This window comes from Heliangelus exortis, chromosome 1 (genome assembly GCF_036169615.1).
Source record: "Heliangelus exortis chromosome 1, bHelExo1.hap1, whole genome shotgun sequence".
In the NCBI taxonomy this organism is placed as follows: Eukaryota; Metazoa; Chordata; class Aves; order Apodiformes; family Trochilidae; genus Heliangelus; species Heliangelus exortis.
The window spans coordinates 44,486-61,893 of NC_092422.1; the positions used below are offsets into that span (position 1 = coordinate 44,486).

The following is a 17,408-nucleotide window of genomic DNA, read 5'->3' on the forward strand; positions in this document are numbered from 1 at the left end:
TGAGATCGCATGACACGTGTGTTGGTCCCTGTTCCCAGCCTGAGGGGGTCCTTGTCCCCTTGTCCCCAGACTGAGGGGTCCCTGTCCCCAGCCCAGGGGATCCTTGGGGTCGCTGTCCCCAGGCTGAGGGGTCCCTGTCCCCTTGTCCCCAGCCTGAGGGGTCCTTGGAGTCCTTGTCCCCAGCCTGAGGGGTCCTTGGGGTCCTTGTCCCCAGCCTGTGGGGTCCCTGTCCCCAGCCTGAGGGGTCCTTGGGGTCCCTGTCCCCAGCCTGAGGGGTCCTTGTCCCCAGGCTGAGGGGTCCTTGGGGTCCCTGTCCCCAACCTGAGGGGGTCCCTGTCCCCTTGTCCTCAACCTGAGGGGTCCTTGGGGTCCCTGTCCCCAACCCAAGGGGGTCCTTGTCCCCTTGTCCCCAGACTGAAGGGACCTTGGGGTCCTTGTCCCCAACCTGAGGGGACCTTGGGGTCCCTGTCCCCAGCCTGAGGGGGTCCTTGTCCCCTTGTCCCCAGACTGAGGGGTCCCTGTGCCCAGCCCAAGGGGTCCTTGGGGTCCTTGTCCCCAGCCCAAGGGGGTCCTTGTCCCCTTGTCCCTATCCTGAGGGGTCCCTGTCCCCAGGTTGAGGGGTCCTTGGGGTCCCTGTCCCCAGCCTGTGAGGGTTCCTGTCCCCTTGTCCCCAGCCTGTGGGGTCCCTGTCCCCTTGTCCCCAGCCCAAGGGGGTCCTTGGGGTCCTTGTCCCCCTCCCGAGGGTCCTTGGGGTCCCTGTCCCCTGTGCTCAGCCCTGGAGCTGCAGGACCCGGGGTGGTGCTGGGGGCTGGCACGGGGCTGGGAGACATGGGCGTGCAAAACACACTGCTGCACACACACGTGCACAGCTACACACTGCTGCACGCACACACATGTGCATTGCACACACACACACTGCTGCACAGACACACGTGTGCATTGCACACACACACTGCTGCACACACGTGCATTGCACACACACACATACTGCTGCACGCACACACGTGTGCATTGCACACACACACTGCTGCACACACACACCTGTGCATTGCACACACACACATACTGCTGCACAAACACACGTGTGCACTGCTCACACACACTGCTGGGTATGCACACACTGCTGCACACACACGTGTGCTGCTGCACACTCACGCACGTGCAGGCATCACATGCTGACATACAAATGCACCCCCGCACGTGCACACTCACACACATGTGTACACACACGCATGCACACATCCAAACAGATGTGCACCCATGCACTAGCAGGCATTGCATGCACATCCCCGTGCACACACACGTGCACCCATGCACTTGCAGGCATCACATGCTCACATGGAAATGCACCACTACATACGCACACACTTGCACACGCACGTGCACACACACACATGCGCACTTGCACATGCATGTGCACACACACACATGCACACACTTGCACACACGTGCACCCACACACTTGCATGCATCACCTGCTCGCTTGCAGATGCCCCCCACTTGCACACACACACACTTGCACACACACACACATATTTGCACACACGCATGCAGACACATGCACAGACACACACATGTACACGCGTGCACACACATGTGTGCACACATGCACACTTTCACACACACATGTGCACACACTTACACACATGTATGCACACACACATACGCACATGTACACACACATGTGCACACACACACTCGCACATGCACACACGTGTGCGCTCATGCACACACACAGACACACACACGTGCACACTAACACAAAGGCACACACCAATACACACACACGCACACTTGTGCACACTTTCACACACACGTGTGCACACACACGTGCACTCACACAGACATGTGCACACACACATGTGCACACTTTCACACACGTGCACACACACATGCATACTTTCACACATGTGTGCACACACACTTTCACACAGGTGTGCACACACACTTGTGTACACTTTCACACACGTGTGCACACACACACTTTCATACACACGCATGCGCACACACACTTGTGCACACTTTCACACACACGTGTGCACACACACACTTTCACACATGTGTGCACACACGTGCACACTTACACACACTTGTGCACACTTTCACACACATGCACACACACGTGCACTCAGACACGTGCACACACACATGTGCACACTTTCACACACACGTGTGCACACACACACACTTTCACACACACGGTGCACACACACACACACGCGCGCACAGCCCCGCCCCCACCGCGTGCACCCCCAGCCCCCTCAGCAGCGGGTGCGGAGGTGACACCCCCGGTGTCCCCCGGGTGTCCCCGCTGTCCCCTGACCCCTCCCCCCGCAGACGACGTCTCCGTCCTGCTCCAGGAGATCATCACGGAGGCTCGGAACCTCAGCAACGCCGAGATGTGAGTGGGGGGGGGACGGGGGTGCGTGGGGGGGGGGGGTCCGGGACCCTTCCCCCTTCCCCCCTCCCCCCCCCCCCCCGGTGCCAGCGGTGCCGCCGCCTCTTCCAGATGTTCCGTGTTCCTCCTGGACCGGCTCAGCCACGAGCTCGTGGCCAAGGTGTTCGATGGAGGAGTGGTGGATGATGAGGTGGGGGCGGGGGGCGTCACGGGGGGGGAGGATGGAGGGATCTGAGGTGGGAAGGAGGTTGGATGGAGGCTGGGGGGATTTGGGGGGGGAACTTGGGTGGGATTTGGGGGGGAGAATATTTGAGTGGGATTTGGGTGTGGGGAACTTGGGTGGGGGAGAAGGGGGTGGGATTTGGGGGGGAAAACTTGAGTGGGAGAACTTGGGTTGGATGGATGGATGGATGGAGGGAGGGATGGATGGATGGAGGGATGGAGGGAGGGAGGGATGGATGGAGGGAGGGATGGATGGAGGGAGGGAGGGAGGGAGGGAGGGAGGGATGGAGGGATGGAGGGATGGAGGGAGGGAGGGATGGAGGGAGGGAGGGATGGATGGAGGGAGGGAGGGAGGGAGGGAGGGATGGATGGATGGAGGGATGGATGGATGGAGGGATGGAGGGAGGGAGGGATGGATGGAGGGAGGGATGGATGGATGGAGGGATGGAGGGAGGGAGGGATGGATGGATGGAGGGATGGATGGATGGAGGGATGGAGGGAGGGAGGGATGGATGGAGGGAGGGATGGATGGAGGGAGGGAGGGAGGGAGGGAGGGAGGGAGGGATGGAGGGATGGAGGGATGGAGGGAGGGAGGGATGGAGGGAGGGAGGGATGGATGGAAGGGAGGGAGGGAGGGAGGGAGGGATGGAGGGATGGAGGGAGGGAGGGAGGGAGGGATGGAGGGAGGGAGGGATGGTGATGGATGGAGGGAGGGAGGGAGGGATGGAGGGAGGGAGGGATGGATGGAGGGAGGGATGGAGGGAGGGAGGGAGGGAGGGATGGATGGATGGAGGGATGGAGGGATGGAGGGAGGGAGGGAGAAGGGAGGGAGGGAGGGAGGAGGGATGGATGGAGGGAGGGAGGGATGGATGGAGGGAGGGAGGGATGGAGGGAGGGGGGGAGGGATGGAGGGATGGATGGATGGATGGAGGGAGGGAGGGAGGAAGGGAGGGAGGGAGGGAGGGAGGGATGGATGGAGGAGGGAGGGATGGATGGAGGGAGGGAGGGATGGAGGGAGGGGGGGAGGGATGGAGGGATGATTGGATGGATGGATGGATGGAGGGATGGATTTTGGGTTGGGAGAAGCTGTCAGGATCCGGGGGTTCCTGAGGCTCTGTCCCCATGGCCCTGCTGGTTCCCCCCTTCCCTTCCTGCAGAGCTATGAGATCCGGATCCCTGCGGATCAGGGCATCGCCGGGCACGTGGCCACCACCGGGAAGATCCTGAACATCAAGGATGCCTACTCACACCCCCTCTTCTACCGCGGCGTGGACGACAGCACCGGGTTCCGCACCCGCAACATCCTCTGCTTCCCCATCAAGAATGAGAACCAGGGTGAGGGGACACGGGGACACGGGGACATGGGACACAGGACACAGGGACATGGGGACATGGGGACATGGGGACATGGGACACAGGGACATGGGGACATGGGGACATGGGGACATGGGACACAGGGACATGGGGACATGGGGACATGGGGACAAGGGGACACGGGGACACGGGGACAAGGGGACATGGGGACACGGGGACACGGGGACATGGGGACATGGGGACATGGGACACAGGACACAGGGACATGGGACATGGGGACATGGGGACAAGGGGACACGGGGACACAGGGACATGGGACACAGGACACAGGGACATGGGACATCGGGACATCGGGACATGGGACACAGGACACGGGGACATGGGGACATGGGGACATGGGGACAAGGGGACACGGGGACACGGGGACAAGGGGACATGGGGACACGGGGACACGGGGACATGGGGACATGGGGACATGGGACACAGGACACAGGGACATGGGGACATGGGGACATGGGGACAAGGGGACACGGGGACACGGGGACATGGGACACAGGACACAGGGACATGGGGACATGGGGACATGGGGACATGGGGACATGGGACACAGGGACACAGGACACAGGGACATGGGGACACAGGGACACGGGGACAAGGGGGCACAGGACCACTCCTTGTCCCCAGACTTTGGTCATCATCCTGTCCCCACCATATGGGCACCATCCTGTCCCCAGCCCATGGTCATGACCCTGTCCCCAGATCTTGGTCATGACCCTGTCCCCACCATGTTCAAACCATCCTTTCCCCAGCCCATGGTTGTGACTCTGTCCCCAGACTTTGGTCATGAACCTGTCCCCACCAGCCTGACACCATCCTGTCCCCAGCCATGCTCATCACCCTGTCCCCAGTACTTTGTCATGACCCTGTCCCCAGATTTTGGTCACCATCCTGTCCCCACCAGGTTGACACCATCCTTTCCCCGACCCATGGGACATGGTCATGGCCCTGTCCTCAGAGCTTGGTCATTATCCTGTCTCCACCATGTGGGCACCATCCTGTCCCCAGCCCATGCTCATCACCCTGTTCCCAGAACTTTGTCATGATGCTGTCCCCAACCCATGGTCATGATCCTGTCCCCAGAACGTGGTCATCCTGTCCCCACCAGGCTGACACCATCCTGTCCCCACCCCATGCTCATCACCCTGTCCCCAGACTTTGGTCATGACCCTGTCCCCACCAGGCTGTCAAACCATCCCATCCCCAGCGCATGGTCATGACCCTGTCCCCAGACCTTGGTCATCATCCTGTCCCCACCAGGCTGACACCATCCTGTCCCCTGCCCATGCTCATCACCCTGTCCCAGAACTTTGTCATGACCCTGTCCCCAGCCCATGCTCATCACCCTGTCCCCAGCATGTGTCCTCGACCCTGTGCCCAGCAGAGGGTCCTGATCCTGTCCCCTTGTCCCCTCTCTCTGCCCCAGAGGTCATCGGGGTGGCCGAGTTGGTCAACAAGATCAACGGGCCCTGGTTCAGCAAGTTTGATGAGGACTTGGCCACCGCCTCTCCATCTACTGCGGCATCAGCATCGCCCACGTAGGTGTCACGGGGAGGTCCCCACACTGGAAGGTCTGGTCCCCAAACGTCCTCCCCGTGGGGAGGGCACCCATAGGGTGCTGGGGGGGTGGTCCTGAGCCCACCTCCTCCTCCCCCCTGCAGTCCCTGCTCTACAAGAAGGTGAACGAGGCTCAGTACCGCAGCCACCTGGCCAACGAGATGATGATGTACCACATGAAGGTGAGGGGGCACGGGGACAGGGACCCCCCTGGCACCCCCTTTCACAGCGTTGTGTCCCCATGGCGGTGGCATGGTGGGTGGGGGGTGATGGTGAGGCCCCCAGGGGACTCTATGGGGCTGGTCTAGCCCCGGCTTGGGGACACTCTGGGGCCCTGGTGACAGCGTGGGGCAGCGTCACCACGGATGGGCTCTGTAGGTGTCTGATGATGAGTACACCAAGCTGCTGAGTGAGGGCATCCAGCCCGTGGCCACCATCGACCCCAACTTTGCCAGCTTCACCTACACCCCCCGCTCCCTGCCTGAGGATGACACCTCCATGGTGAGCACCGTGGGGACGGTCCCCACCTGTCCCCAGATGTCCCCAACTGCCTGCCCTACACATCAACTCCCATACCCCATCCCTATGGAGATGGGGGGGTTGTAGCTTCATAGATTCACAGAATCCCAGAGGGGTTTGGGTGGGAAGGGGCCTTAAAGATCACCCAGTGCCACCCCCTGCATGATCAGGGACCCCTCCCCCAGCCCAGGGGGCTCCAACCCCATCCAACCTCAACTCCAACATTCCCACCACCCACAGCTTCTCCAGGAAACCTCTCCCAGGCTCTCCCCACCCTCACTTCTCCCTCCCAGCTCCTCTCCAGCTCCCCTCTTCCACTTTGAAACCATCTCTCCTTGGCACCTCCCTCCAGGCCCTTGCCAAAGTCCCTCCCCAGCTTTCCTGGAGCCCCTTCAGGCACTGGGAGCTGCTCCAAGGCTCCCCACAACCTTCTCCTCTGTCCTCTTCCTCTTCTCTTCTTCTTTTCTTCTTCTCCTCTTCTTCTCCTCTTCTCTTCTCTTCTCCTCCTCTTCTTCTCTTCTCTTCCTTCTCTTCTCTTCTCCTTCTCTTCTCCTCTCTCTTTCCTCTTCCCTCGTCTCTCTTCCCTTCCCTCTTCCCTCCCCTTCTATCCCTTTTCCCTCTCCTCTCCTCTCCTCTCCTCTCCTCTCCTCTCCTCTCCTCTCCTCTCTCCTCCAGACTGAACACCCCCAACTCTCTCAACCTGTTCCAGGCTCTCCCCACCCTCAAATTCCAGAATTTCTTCCCCATCTCCAACCTCAATCTCCCCTTTCTCTCCAAGTTTTAACCCATTTCCCTTCTCCTCTCCCTACCCCCCCCATGTCCAAAGCCCTCCCCCAGCTTTCTTGGAGCCCCTTCAGATATTGGAAGGTTGCTCTGAGCTCACCTGGGAGCCTCCTCTTCTCCAGGCTGAACACCCCCAATCCCTCAGCCTGGCTTCCCAGGGAGCTGCTCAGCCCTCTGAGCATTTCAGTGGCTCCTCTGGACACCTTCCAGGAGCTCTGTGTCCTTCTGATGCTGGGGACTCCACAACTGGACACAGGACTCCAGGGGGGGTCTCAGCAGAGCAGAGCAGAGGGGGAGAATCCCCTCCCTCAATGCTCTCTGGGCTTCTGCTGATGCCCCCAGGACCTGGGGGGGTTCTGGGCTCATCTTCAGCTTCTGCTCCACCAACACCCCCAAATCCTTCTCCTCAGGGCTGTCCTACAGCCTTTCCCCTCCATCCTTTCCCCCCATCTTTTTTCCCCCCCATCCTTTCCCCCTCATCCTTTCCCCCCCATCCTTCCCCCCCATCCTTTCTCCCCCATCCTTTCCCCTCCATCCTTTCCCCCCCATCCTTTCCCCTCCATCCTCTCTCCCCCATGGGATTCCTCCCCCCAGGGCCAGACCCCTGCACTTTGGGGAACTCCCTGCAGTTGGCACCATCCCACTTCTCCAGGCTGTGCAGCTCCCTCTGGATCCATCCCTTCCCTCACCACACGCTTCGGTGCCCTCCATTCCAGTGCCCATGTGCCCAACAGCACTGGTCCCAGTCCTCACCCCAAACTTCACCCCCTGCCAGGCAGGGAGGGGGTGACAGGGCCATTGTCACCCCCTGTCCCCTCCCTGTCCCCTGCCAGGCCATCCTCAGCATGCTGCAGGACATGAACTTCATCAACAACTACAAGATGGACCGCCAGACGCTCACCAGGTACCTCCCGACCCGTGGTCCCCCTCCCCACACCCCCACCCTGGGGGGGGAACCTCTGGCTGGGTGAGGGGGAAGGTCCTGGAGGGGACAAAGCCTCCTCTGACCCTGTGTCCTCGTCCCCTCCCTGCCAGGTTCTGCCTGATGGTGAAGAAGGGCTACCGGGACCCCCCGTACCACAACTGGATGCACGCCTTCTCCGTCTCCCACTTCTGCTACCTGCTCTACAAGAACCTGGAGCTTGTCAACTACCTGGAGTAAGCCCCTGGGTGGCCCCAGCCCCATCCCTGTCCCTCGTCACCGAGCCCAACCGGGGCTCTCCTTGCCTTCCTGCCTGCCTCAGTTTCCCTCCTTCCCTCCCCCCCCTTCTCCCAGAGACATCGAGATCTTTGCCCTCTTCATCTCCTGCATGTGCCACGACCTGGACCACAGAGGCACCAACAACTCCTTCCAGGTGGCCTCGGTGAGCCCGAGCCCCAGGGGGGGACACGGAACCCTCGGTGGTTGGGGACAGGGACGGGGACAAAGCTGGGGACGGGGGCTTCACCTCTGTAGCTCCCTGACTCCGGACCCTCTGCCTTGCAGAAATCCGTCCTGGCTGCTCTGTACAGCTCGGAAGGTTCTGTCATGGAGGTAAAATCCTGTCCCCAGGCCTCCTCCCTCCTGCCCAGCTCCACACAGGTGGCAGCAGCATCACTGCCTGCATCCTGCATCCTTCCTGCCTGCTCCCTCCCTGCTCCCTGCTCCCTGCTCCCTGCTCCCTGCTCCCTGCTCCCTGCTCCCTGCTCCCTGCTCCCTGCCTGCTCCCTGCTCCCTATTCCCTGCCTGCTCCCTGTTCCCTGTTCCCTGTTCCCTGCCTGCTCCCTGCTCCCTGCTCCCTGCTCCCTGCCTGCTCCCTGTTCCCTACTCCCTGCCTTCTCCCTACTCCCTGCCTGCTCCCTGCTCCCTGCTTGCTCCCTGCTCCCTGTTCCCTGCCTGTTCCTTGCCTGTTCCCTGCTCCGTGCTCCCTGTTCCCTGCTCCCTCCCTGCCTCCCTCCTGTTCCCTGCTCCCTCCCTGTTCCCTGCTCCCTGTTCCCTATTCCCTTCCTCCTCCCTGTTCCCTGCTCCCTCCCTGTTCCCTGTTCCCTGCTCCCTGTTCCCTTCCTGTTCCCTGCTCCCTGTTCCCTTCCTGGTCCCTGTTCCCTGCTCCCTGTTCCCTGCCTGCTCCCTCTTCCCTGCTCCCCATTCCCTGTTCCCTGCTCCCCGTTCCCTGTTCCCTGCTCCCTGCCTGTTCCCTGCTCCCCATTCCCTGCTCCCTGCTCCCCATTCCCTGCTCCCTGCTCCTTGCTCCCTTCCTGCACCCTTCCTGCTCCCTGCCTGCTCCCTGCCTGTTCCCTGCTCCCCATTCCCTGCTCCTTGTTCCCTGTTCCCTTCCTCCTCCCCGTTCCCTGTTCCCTGCCTGTTCCCTGCTCCCTCCCTGCCTGCTCCCTGCTCCCTGTTCCCTGTTCCCTGCTCCCTGCCTGTTCCCTGTTTCCTCCCTGCTCCTTGCTCTCTTCCTGCTCCCTGCCTGCTCCCCATTCCCTGCTCCCCATTCCCTGCTCCCCATTCCCTGCTCCCTGCTCCCTGTTCCCTGCTCCCCGTTCCCTGTTCCCTGCTCCCTGCCTGTTCCCTGCTCCCCATTCCCTGCTCCCTGCTCCTTGCTCCCTTCCTGCTCCCTGCCTGCTCCCTGTTCCCTGCTCCCTGCTCCCCATTCCCTGCTCCCTGCTCCCTGCTCCCTGTTCCCTGCTCCCCATTCCCTGCTCCCTGCTCCCTGTTCCCTGCTCCCTGCCTGCTCCCTGCTCCGTGTTCCCTGCTCCCATCCCTTGGGATTCTCCCGCAGAGACACCACTTTGCCCAGGCCATCGCCATCCTCAACAGCCAGGGCTGCAACATCTTCGACCACTTCTCCCGCAAGGTGACGTCTCCGACCTTGGGATTTCCTCCCACCTCCCCCGATTCCCAGCGGGGGGATGAGGCCCCCCCAGGATCTCCGTGGGGCCATGGGGTGTCGGGGAGGTGACCCCCCCGTCCCTCTCCCTCAGGATTACCAGCGGATGTTGGATCTCATGCGGGACATCATCCTGGCCACCGACCTGGCCCATCACCTCCGCATCTTCAAAGACCTCCAGAAGATGGCGGAAGGTGAAGCCCCCCCCAAACCTCTGCTGGGAAAAACCCCAAAAAGGGAGGAGAGGGGGGATGGGGGGGTCGGGAGGCTTCTCCTTCAGCCCCCCCTCGCCCCATAATTCCCCTTTTCCCTGTTTTGGGCAGTGGGCTACGACCCCAAGAACAAGCAGCACCGCAGCCTCCTGCTCTGCCTGCTCATGACCTCCTGTGACCTTTCCGACCAAACCAAGGGCTGGAAAACCACCAGGAAAATCGCGGTGAGTGTCCCCTGTGTCCCCCCCCGCCCCCCGGAGGTGACCCCTGGGAATGTCACCCCCTGGCACTGCGGGTGCCACTGGGCTGTCCCCTGCCCTGGCATCGCATGGGGGAACCGCCCGGGGCAACCCCAGGGCAGGGGCTGTGCCCACCCCCATGGGAATGGGAATGGGGTGGGATGGGATGGGATGGGATGGGAATGGGAATGGGAATGGGAATGGGATGGGATGGGATGGGATGGGAATGGGAATGGGAATGGGAATGGGAATGGGGTGGGAATGGGAATGGGAATGGGAATGGGAATGGGAATGGGATGGGATGGGATGTGTTGGGAATGGGAATGGGAATGGGATGTGGTGGGATGGGAATGGGAAGGGGGGGGGTGGGGTGGGATGGGATGTGTTGGGAATGGGATGGGATGGGATGGGATGGGATGGGAATGGGAAGGGGGGGGTGGGGTGGGATGGGATGGGGAGGTCACCCCAAGCAGGCACCCCCCGTGCTGACTCTCTGCCCCTTGCAGGAATTGATCTACAAGGAATTCTTCTCCCAGGGTGACCTGGTGGGTACCACCGGGACCTGGTGGAGGTTTGGGATTGGCCGAGGCTCCTGGCAAGAACCAGGGGGGCTTGGATGAGGTTGGGGTAGGAAGGGAGGTGTTGGCCAGGAGTGGGGAGGAGGTGGCCACCAGCATGGACCAGCTTGCCATTGCTCTAGAAAGCCATGGGCATGAGGTTGGGGTGGGCAGGGAGGTGTTGGCCAGGAAGGGGGTGAAGGTGGCCACCAGCACTGATGTCTTCCTTGCCACCACTCTAGAAAGCCACGGGCCTTCATGGCCACCAGCACTGACCTCTTCCTTGCCACCACTCTAGAAAGCCATGGGCCTTCATGGCCACCAGTATTGACCACTTCCTTGCCCACACTGCAGGAGAAGGCCATGGGCATGAGGTTGGGGTGGTCAGGTAGGTGTTGGCCATGCAGAGGGTGAAGGTGGCCACCAGCCCTGACCTCCTCCTTGCCACCACTTTAAAAAGCCATGGGCATGAGGTTGGGGTGGTCAGGGAGGTGTTGGCCAAGAAGAGGGAGATGACCACCAGCACTGATGTCTTCCTTGCCATTGTTCTAGAAGGCCATGGGCATGAAGTTGGGGTGGTCAGGGAGGTGTTGGCCATGCAGGGGGTGAAGGTGGCCACCAGCACTGACCTCCTCGTTGCCCACACCACAGGAGAAGGCCATGGGCAACCGTCCTCTGGAGATGATGGACAGGGAGAAGGCCTACATCCCCGAGCTGCAGATCAGCTTCATGGAGCACATTGCCATGCCCATCTACAAGTGAGGAGACCCCCACCCACCCCCACCCCCACCCCCCACCTCCCCTGGGCTCAGGGCCCTCTCTGGGGGTGCTGATGAGGTGTCCCCCCCCTCCCAGGCTGCTCCAGGACCTCTTCCCCAAGGCAGCAGAGCTCTACGAGAGGGTGGCCAGCAACAGGGAGCAGTGGACCAAGGTGTCCCACAAGTTCACCATCCGGGGCTTGCCCAGCAACAACTCCCTGGACTTTCTGGATGAGGAATACGACCCCCAGGAGCCCCCCGACCCCCAACTCAACGGCTGCTTGGAGCCTGGGGGGGCACAACCCGAGGCGGGGGACGAGTGAGGGGGGGGGGGGACACGGTGGGTGGTGGGGTGGGACACGGCTGGTGGCCGAGGAACGTCCCCAAATTTCTGTCCAAAGGGATGAAGGTTTGGGGTGGTGGTGAAGGGGGGGGACACGCACACACCTTGGTGATGCCGGACCACCCTGTGCCTGCCACCCACCCGTGGGTGGCTGTCCCCTCCCTCCAGGACAGGGCTTCAGGTGGCCCCCAGACACCCCTTGGTTTGGGGCTGGGGACACCGAGGGGACACGGGGTGGGACATCAGGATGGGTTTCCCTCCTTTCAGCTGCAGGTCCTGTCCCCTGCAGGGGGGGACAGTGGGGACGTTGTGTGACAGGGAAAGGTCCCCACGGGTCCCCAGACCCCCTCGTGTCCCCTCACCCCGCTGCGTCCCCTGCGAGGGCTCCATGGGTGACGAGCCTGGGGGGGCTCCCAGGGGCACCCACAGGAGGTTTGGGTGTCCCCAATGTGTCCCCAACGTGTCCCCAACGTGTGGGGTCCTTTGTCTGGCTCAGCACCCTGGTGACCTCCTCCTCCTCCTCCAAGTGGTGACCCTGAGGGTCCCCAGCTCCTGCTGGTGGCTTCACAACTCCTGACACCCTGATCCCCGGGTCTGGGACCTGCGTGGGGGCTCCTGCTCCCCTGGACCACCCTGCATGGACCTCGCTGACATCCCACGGCCCCTCTGGACCCCCAAACGACCCTGAGGGGCTCCTGGGGTCCCTCTGGTCCCCCAAAACACCCTGCATGGACCTCACTGACATCCCACAGCCCCTCTGGTCCCCCAGACCACCCTGCACGGTCCCTGAGGGGCTCTCTGGGGTCCTTCTGGTCCCCCAGACCACCCTGCACAGACCCTGAGGGGCTCCTGGGGTCCCTCTGTTCCCCCAGACCACTGAGCATGGACCTTGCTGACATCTCATGGCCCCTCCAATCCTACAGACCACTCTGCATGGACCCTTTTAGCATCCCATGGCCCCTCTGGTCCCCCAGACCACCCTGCACAGACCCTGAGGGGCTCCTGGGGTCCTTCTGGTCCCCTGGACCACTCTGGATGGACCTTGCTGACATCCCATGGCCCCTCCAATCCTACAGATCACCCTGCATGGCCTCTGATGGTGACTCATGGTCCTTCTGGTCCCTCAGACCACCCTGCATGGACCCTTTTAGCATCCCATGGCCCCCCTGGTCCCCCAGACCACCCTGCATGGACCCTGAGGGGCTCCTGGGGTCCTTCTGGCCCCCCAGACCAGCCTGCATGGCCCCTGGTGGTCTCTCTGATCCTACAGACCCCATGGATGGATGGTGATGGTCTCCTGGGGTTCCCCTGGCCCTACAGACCCCCATGCATGATCCTGCTGGCCCTACAGACCCCATGCATGGATGGTGATGGTCTCCAGGGGTCTCTCTGATCCTACAGACCCCATGCATGGGCCCTACTGACCCCCCCCCATCCCTTCACCCCCACAACCCCACACGTGGGGACCCCCCTAGCCCCGGGGCCATCCCTCCAGCTCTGTGTCACCCAGGTCTGTGTCACCCCAAGCAAAGCCACCCCAACCACCCAGGAGCAGGAGGAGCAGGGCAGGGTGAGCCCTGCTGGGGCTGAGCTGAAGGGGGGGGTGGAGAAGGAGGGGGGGTGCTGAGCCCTGGGGGTGCTGAGCGAGACCCCTGGCCCAGGGGAGCTCTGGGGTTCATCACCACCACGGAAAGGGAAGGAGGTGGAGGAGGCACCACGGAATCTGCCAGGGACATCCATCCACCTGGAATCTGGTGCTGCCAGGGACAGTGACACCAGGGCTGGGCACAGCAGGGCTGGGCATACTGGGGTCAGCCCAGTCACTGCTGGTCCCAGCAGGCTTGGTCCCAGCAGGGTTGGTCCCACCAGGGCTGATCCCCCCAGGGTTGATTCCACCAGGGTTGGTCCCATTTGGGTCGGCCCAGTTATTGCTGGTCCCATCAGGGTTGGTCCCACCAGGTTGGTCTCAAGGCTCAGGACCCCCAGGGTTGATCCCCCCAGGGTTGGTCCCATTTGGGTCAGCCCAGTTACTGCTGGTCCCATTAGGGTTGGTCCCATCAGGGTTGGTCCCATTTGGGTCATCCCAGTTATTGCTGGTCCCATTAGGGTTGGTCCCATCAGGGTTGGTCCCATTTGGGTCAGCACAGTTATTGCTGGTCCCACCAGGGTGGATCCCACCAGGTTGGTCTCAAGGCTCAGGACCCCCAGGGTTGGTCCCATTTGGGTCAGCCCAGTTACTGCTGGTCCCATTAGGGTTGGTCCCATCAGGGTTGGTCCCATTTGGGTCATCCCAGTTACTGCTGGTCCCACCAGGGTTGGTCCCACCAGGTTGGTCTCAAGGCTCAGGACCCCCAGGGTTGGTCCCAGTGGTGTCAGCCCAGTTATTGTCACCCCACCAGGGTGGTCCCCCCAGGGTGGATCCCACCAGGGTTGGTCCCATTTGGGTCATCCCAGTTACTGCTGGTCCCACCAGGGTTGGTCCCACCATAGGTGATCCCACCAGGTTGGTCTCAAGGCTCAGGACCCCCAGGGTTGGTCCCATTTGGGTCAGCCCAGTTACTGCTGGTCCCATCAGGGTTGGTCCCCCCAGGGTTGGTCTCCCCAGGGTGGTCTCCCCAGGTTTGGAATTCTCAGCTCCTCCAGGTTTTTTCTCCCCAGGTTTGGTCCCCCCAGGCTCAGTCCCAGCTGGAGTTGGTGTCCCCAGCTTTGGTGCCACCAGGGCCAAGGACACCCCGGGTGCAGCCATGGGGCCATCGGCCCCCCTTGTCCCCCCCCATCACCCCCCCCACCCATGGGTGCCACAGGAGCCCCCCGGGGTGCAGCCGTGTCCCCAGCACCCCCCCCCCACCCATGGGTGCCACAGGAGCCCCCCGGGTGCAGCCGTGCTCCTGGACCACCGGGTTTGGGCCCCGTGGTGGCCACTCCACATCTCCAGAAGTGACACCTTGGCCGGTCCCTGGAGGGGCCACGGGACCACCGGGAGCCCCCAGACCCACTCTGGGGGGGACGGGGTGGCCTCAAGTTCCTTTTGCCTTACGGACTCGGCGCTGCCTTCAGTCGGGAGCTCTGCCCACCCGTGACCCCCCCACGCCGGGATGGACTCAGCTGGTGACACCTCTGCTGCTGCCCCACGGCTTCACCGAGACCCTCACCCCCCAGCCCCACCCCCCAGTCCCACTGTCACCCGGGGGGGGGGACAGGGAAGTCCCCGGAGACAAAGGACCCCTGGAAGAGGAGGACAGCGGCTCCACTCGTGGTGGGACAGCGGCGTGGGCTGCGTCCCCGAGGGGCTCCAGGGACAATCCAGAGGGAATTGGGGGTGGGACGGGAGGGGTTTGGGGGGGGGGGGGGGGCAGAAGGAGGGGTCCCTTGCCCACCCGGAGCCCGCCTCTCCAGCCCCCTCCCCATCCCCGGGCTGTGGGGGGGTCGATGCTTTCCCACCCCCTGCCCCTCGCCAGCTCCTGAGGGATCGGGGGGAGGAAAAAATTCCTCGGGATTCTCTGCCCTCCCTTCTGGCGCTGCTTGGTCCCGGGCCAAGGGAGACCGAGGAGGAGGAGGAGACAGCTTTTTCCTCTTCCTCTTCTTCCTCTTCCTCCTCTTCTTCCTCTTCTTCTTCCCCTTCTTCTTCCTCCTCTTCCTCCTCTTCTTCGTCTTCTTCTTCCACCTCCTCTTCCTTCTCTTCTTCCTCTTCTTCTCCCTCTTCTTCTTCCTCTTCTTCTTCCTCTTCTTCCTCTTCTTCCTCCTCTTCTTCCTCTTCTTCCTCTTCTTCCTCCTCTTCTTCCTCTTCTTCCTCTTCTTCTTCCTCTTCTTCTTCCTCCTCTTCTTCCTCTTCTTCTTCTTCCTCTTCCTCTTCTTCTCCTCCTCCTCCTTTTCCCTTCTCCCTCTTCTCATTTTTCTTCTCTTCCTCCTCCTGCTCCTCCTCTTCCTCCATCTCCTCCTCCTCCCTCACCCTTCTCGTCCTCCTTCTCCTCCTCCTCCCTCACCTCCCTCTCCTTCTCTATTAATATTATTATTAATTATTATTATTAATTATTATTATTATTATTTTTTGTGGGTTTTGGTTTTCCTAAATAAATTTCTTACGCCGATCTCCCCGTGAGGGGTTGGTGGGTGCCTCGTGGGGGGACCCCGGGGAGCAGAGCAGAGAGCAGGGGCTGGGGGTGCAGAAGGACCCCCAACATCTGGACTGGGATTGGGGCAGGATTTGGCCTGGAATGGGACTGCCCCACATCTGGACTGGGATTGGGGCAAGATTTGGCCTGGAATGGGACAGCCCCACATCTGGACTGGTCTTGGGGCAGAATATGATCAAGAACAGGACCCCACACACATCTGGACTGGGATTGGGGCAGGATCTGGTCTGGGACAGGACCCCCCCGCATCTGGATTGGGATTGGGGCAGGATTCAGCCAAAATAAGAACTCCCTCCACATCTGGATTGGGTTCAGGGCAGGATTTGGCCTGGAATGGGACTGCCCCACATCTGGATTGGGATTGGGGAAGGATTCAGCCCGGAGAGGGACCCCTCTCCACATCTGGACTGGTTTTGGGGCAGGATTTGGTCCAGAACAGGACCCACCCCCACATCTGGACTGGGCTTGGGGCACGATATGGACCGGAGCAGAACTCCTCTCCACATCTGGATTGAGTTTTGGGCAGAATATGGCCCGGAACAGGACCTCCCCACACACACATCTGGACTGGGATTGGGGCAGGATTTGGCCTGGAATGGGACAGCCCCACATCTGGACTGGGATTGGGGCAGAATATGATCAAGAACAGGACCCCACACACATCTGGACTGGGATTGGGGCAGGATTTGGCCTGGAATGGGACAGCCCCACATCTGGACTGGGATTGGGGCAGAATATGATCAAGAACAGGACCCCACACACATCTGGACTGGGATTGGGGCAGGATTTGGCCTGGAATGGGACAGCCCCACATCTGGACTGGGATTGGGGCAGAATATGATCAAGAACAGGACCCCACACACATCTGGACTGGGATTGGGGCAGGATTCAGCCCGGAGAGGGACCCCTCTCCACATCTGGACTGGTTTTGGGGCAGGATTTGTCCCGGATCAGAACCCTCCCCCCCCACCTCTGAGCCCCCGGGGACGTCCCCACGGGACCTGTGGTGTCTGTCCCAGTGTCCCCAAGTGCTCCCAGTACCACCCCACAGCACTCCCAGTGTTCCCCAGTGCCACACCCCCAGTGCTCCCACTGTCCCTTAAGGGTCCCCCAGTGCTCCCAGTACCACTCCCCAGCACTCCCCAGTGTCCGACTCCCAAGAGACTGCCTGCACCCTGCCTCTCCCTGGGGGTCCCCGGGGGGGGTCCCTGGGGGCCCCTGCCTGTCCCTGGGGGTGTCCCTGGGGGGACCCTGGGGGTCTCTGAGGGGTCCCTGGGGGGGGTCCCTGGGGGTCCCTGGAGGGGTCACTGGGAGTCTCTGGGGGGGGTCCCTCGGGGGGATCCCTTGGGGGGTCCCTGGGGGGGGTCCCTGCCTGTCCCTGGGGTGTCCCTGGGGTGTCCCTTGGGGGGGTCCCTTGGGGGGGTCCCTGGGAGGGTCCATAGGGGGGGT

The 17,408-nt window shown here is 62.0% G+C and overlaps 1 protein-coding gene across 1 annotated transcript in view; it reads left to right on the forward strand.

Annotated features, from left to right (window-relative positions):
• The window catches only part of PDE2A (phosphodiesterase 2A), a 37,267-nt gene extending 25,457 nt beyond the window's left edge, over window positions 1-11,810 (forward strand). The window contains 17 exon segments of the mRNA XM_071734362.1: window positions 2,338-2,401; window positions 2,510-2,588; window positions 3,778-3,955; window positions 5,418-5,495; window positions 5,498-5,529; window positions 5,653-5,730; window positions 5,927-6,049; window positions 7,684-7,754; window positions 7,886-8,008; window positions 8,127-8,214; window positions 8,337-8,384; window positions 9,610-9,684; window positions 9,812-9,911; window positions 10,041-10,153; window positions 10,675-10,713; window positions 11,377-11,483; window positions 11,581-11,810. Of these exon segments, the coding sequence (XP_071590463.1) occupies window positions 2,338-2,401; window positions 2,510-2,588; window positions 3,778-3,955; window positions 5,418-5,495; window positions 5,498-5,529; window positions 5,653-5,730; window positions 5,927-6,049; window positions 7,684-7,754; window positions 7,886-8,008; window positions 8,127-8,214; window positions 8,337-8,384; window positions 9,610-9,684; window positions 9,812-9,911; window positions 10,041-10,153; window positions 10,675-10,713; window positions 11,377-11,483; window positions 11,581-11,806 (1,622 nt within the window). The 3' untranslated portion in view covers window positions 11,807-11,810.
• Window positions 11,811-17,408: the final 5,598 nt, after the last annotated feature.